General features: G+C 69.6%; 1 protein-coding gene across 1 annotated transcript; it reads right to left on the reverse strand.

Annotated features, from left to right (window-relative positions):
* Positions 1-1,051: 1,051 nt before the first annotated feature.
* Positions 1,052-1,235, reverse strand: MNEG_14580 (hypothetical protein; the record flags this gene model as incomplete). The annotated part of the gene is made up of 1 exon (XM_014036948.1): positions 1,052-1,235. A coding segment is annotated over one exon (184 nt), but the record flags the coding sequence as incomplete, so codon positions are not given.
* Between the last annotated feature and the right edge of the window lie 23 nt (positions 1,236-1,258).

Here is a 1,258-nt window from a genome sequence, read left to right on the forward strand (position 1 = left end):
GTTCTGTTGACAACGGGATGACGGGTTTCGGGGCCAACGCCTGCAGGCCAATCGACAAGCACAACGTAACTCGGTGCTGCCGCCAAACTCCCAAGCAGGGCGGTGCGCCGGTGATGACTGGGCCGCCGCCGCGCGAGCCACATACGTCAAACAGAAACAGGCAGTGCAGCCGCAAACAGGTCGGGAACCCACAAAGACGAGGGCTGCTCAGCCGCGAGCCGCCACGGCCGCCGATGCGTGCGCTGGGAGTGCCTGCGCCCCCGCAGCCGGCGCCCGAGGCGCCCCCAGCCCTCGCCGCGTCACCACGCGCCACGCTCCCCATTGTCCCGCAGCCACCCGGGGTGCGGCAGGCCGGGCGGCGGCAGCGGCGCCGCGGCGCCGGGCGGCGGGGGGCTGTCGAGGGGGATGTGTGTGTCGCGCGACTGCCAGGCATCAGGCAAGTCTTCCCGGCTTTCCAGGTAGGCGGCCAGCTGCGGCGCTGTCAGCGCGGCGTTGGGGCCGATGGCGTGGCCTGGCGTCCGAGGCGCGGGGGCGGTGATTGAGGCGGGGCCGGGGGTGGGGGGAAGGGGTGAGCAGCCAGTGCGCAGCGGGTGATATATGGGTCAGATGGGGGGCGGCATGTGTGCGCCGTCCATTCTGGGTGTGAATTCTAAGGCGCGGGTGCAACGGCGCTGTCTAAGGATCGAGGCTCTTGGACACCGATGGCTCAGCGCGGCCGACGCCGCTGGCGCCGGCGTTGGCCTTTCTTTTGCCCCAGGCCGCGACCGCATCGCTAACGTAACAATCGAGTCCACACCCTCTCCTTGCAGGCGGCGCCGCGCAGCGCGGCGCCGCTGCCGCAAGTGAACCATCCACGGGTGTCCCCATAACAGGCATACCGCCACGCTTGTGTCCAAAGCGTGCTCATCCGAACAACCAGAAACACAACATGACATCCCACCAGACTAAGCCAACAAGCCGGCCGGCGCGTGTGCCCCACTCGCCTCCTGCATGCGTCAGACCACGCGCGGGGCGCCCGCATCGCAGAGCGCCCACACCCCCTCCAGCTCACCGCCATAATGGTCGACGCGCAGATGCTTCGACGTCGTCACAGCCAGGCCGCCGTCCCCAAAGCTGGCCAGCCGCGCGTCGTTCGGCCCGTCCTCGTCAGCGCTCTCAAAGTCCTCGTCGGCGTCGGAGCGCGCGGCGAGGCCTGACAGGACCGCGCTGACGCCAAACAGCGCCGCGCCAATCATGCCTGCGGTGGTCGTGGTGGGGG

Source organism: Monoraphidium neglectum (assembly GCF_000611645.1).
Source record: "Monoraphidium neglectum strain SAG 48.87 unplaced genomic scaffold scaffold04597, whole genome shotgun sequence".
Lineage (NCBI taxonomy): Eukaryota > Viridiplantae > Chlorophyta > Chlorophyceae > Sphaeropleales > Selenastraceae > Monoraphidium > Monoraphidium neglectum.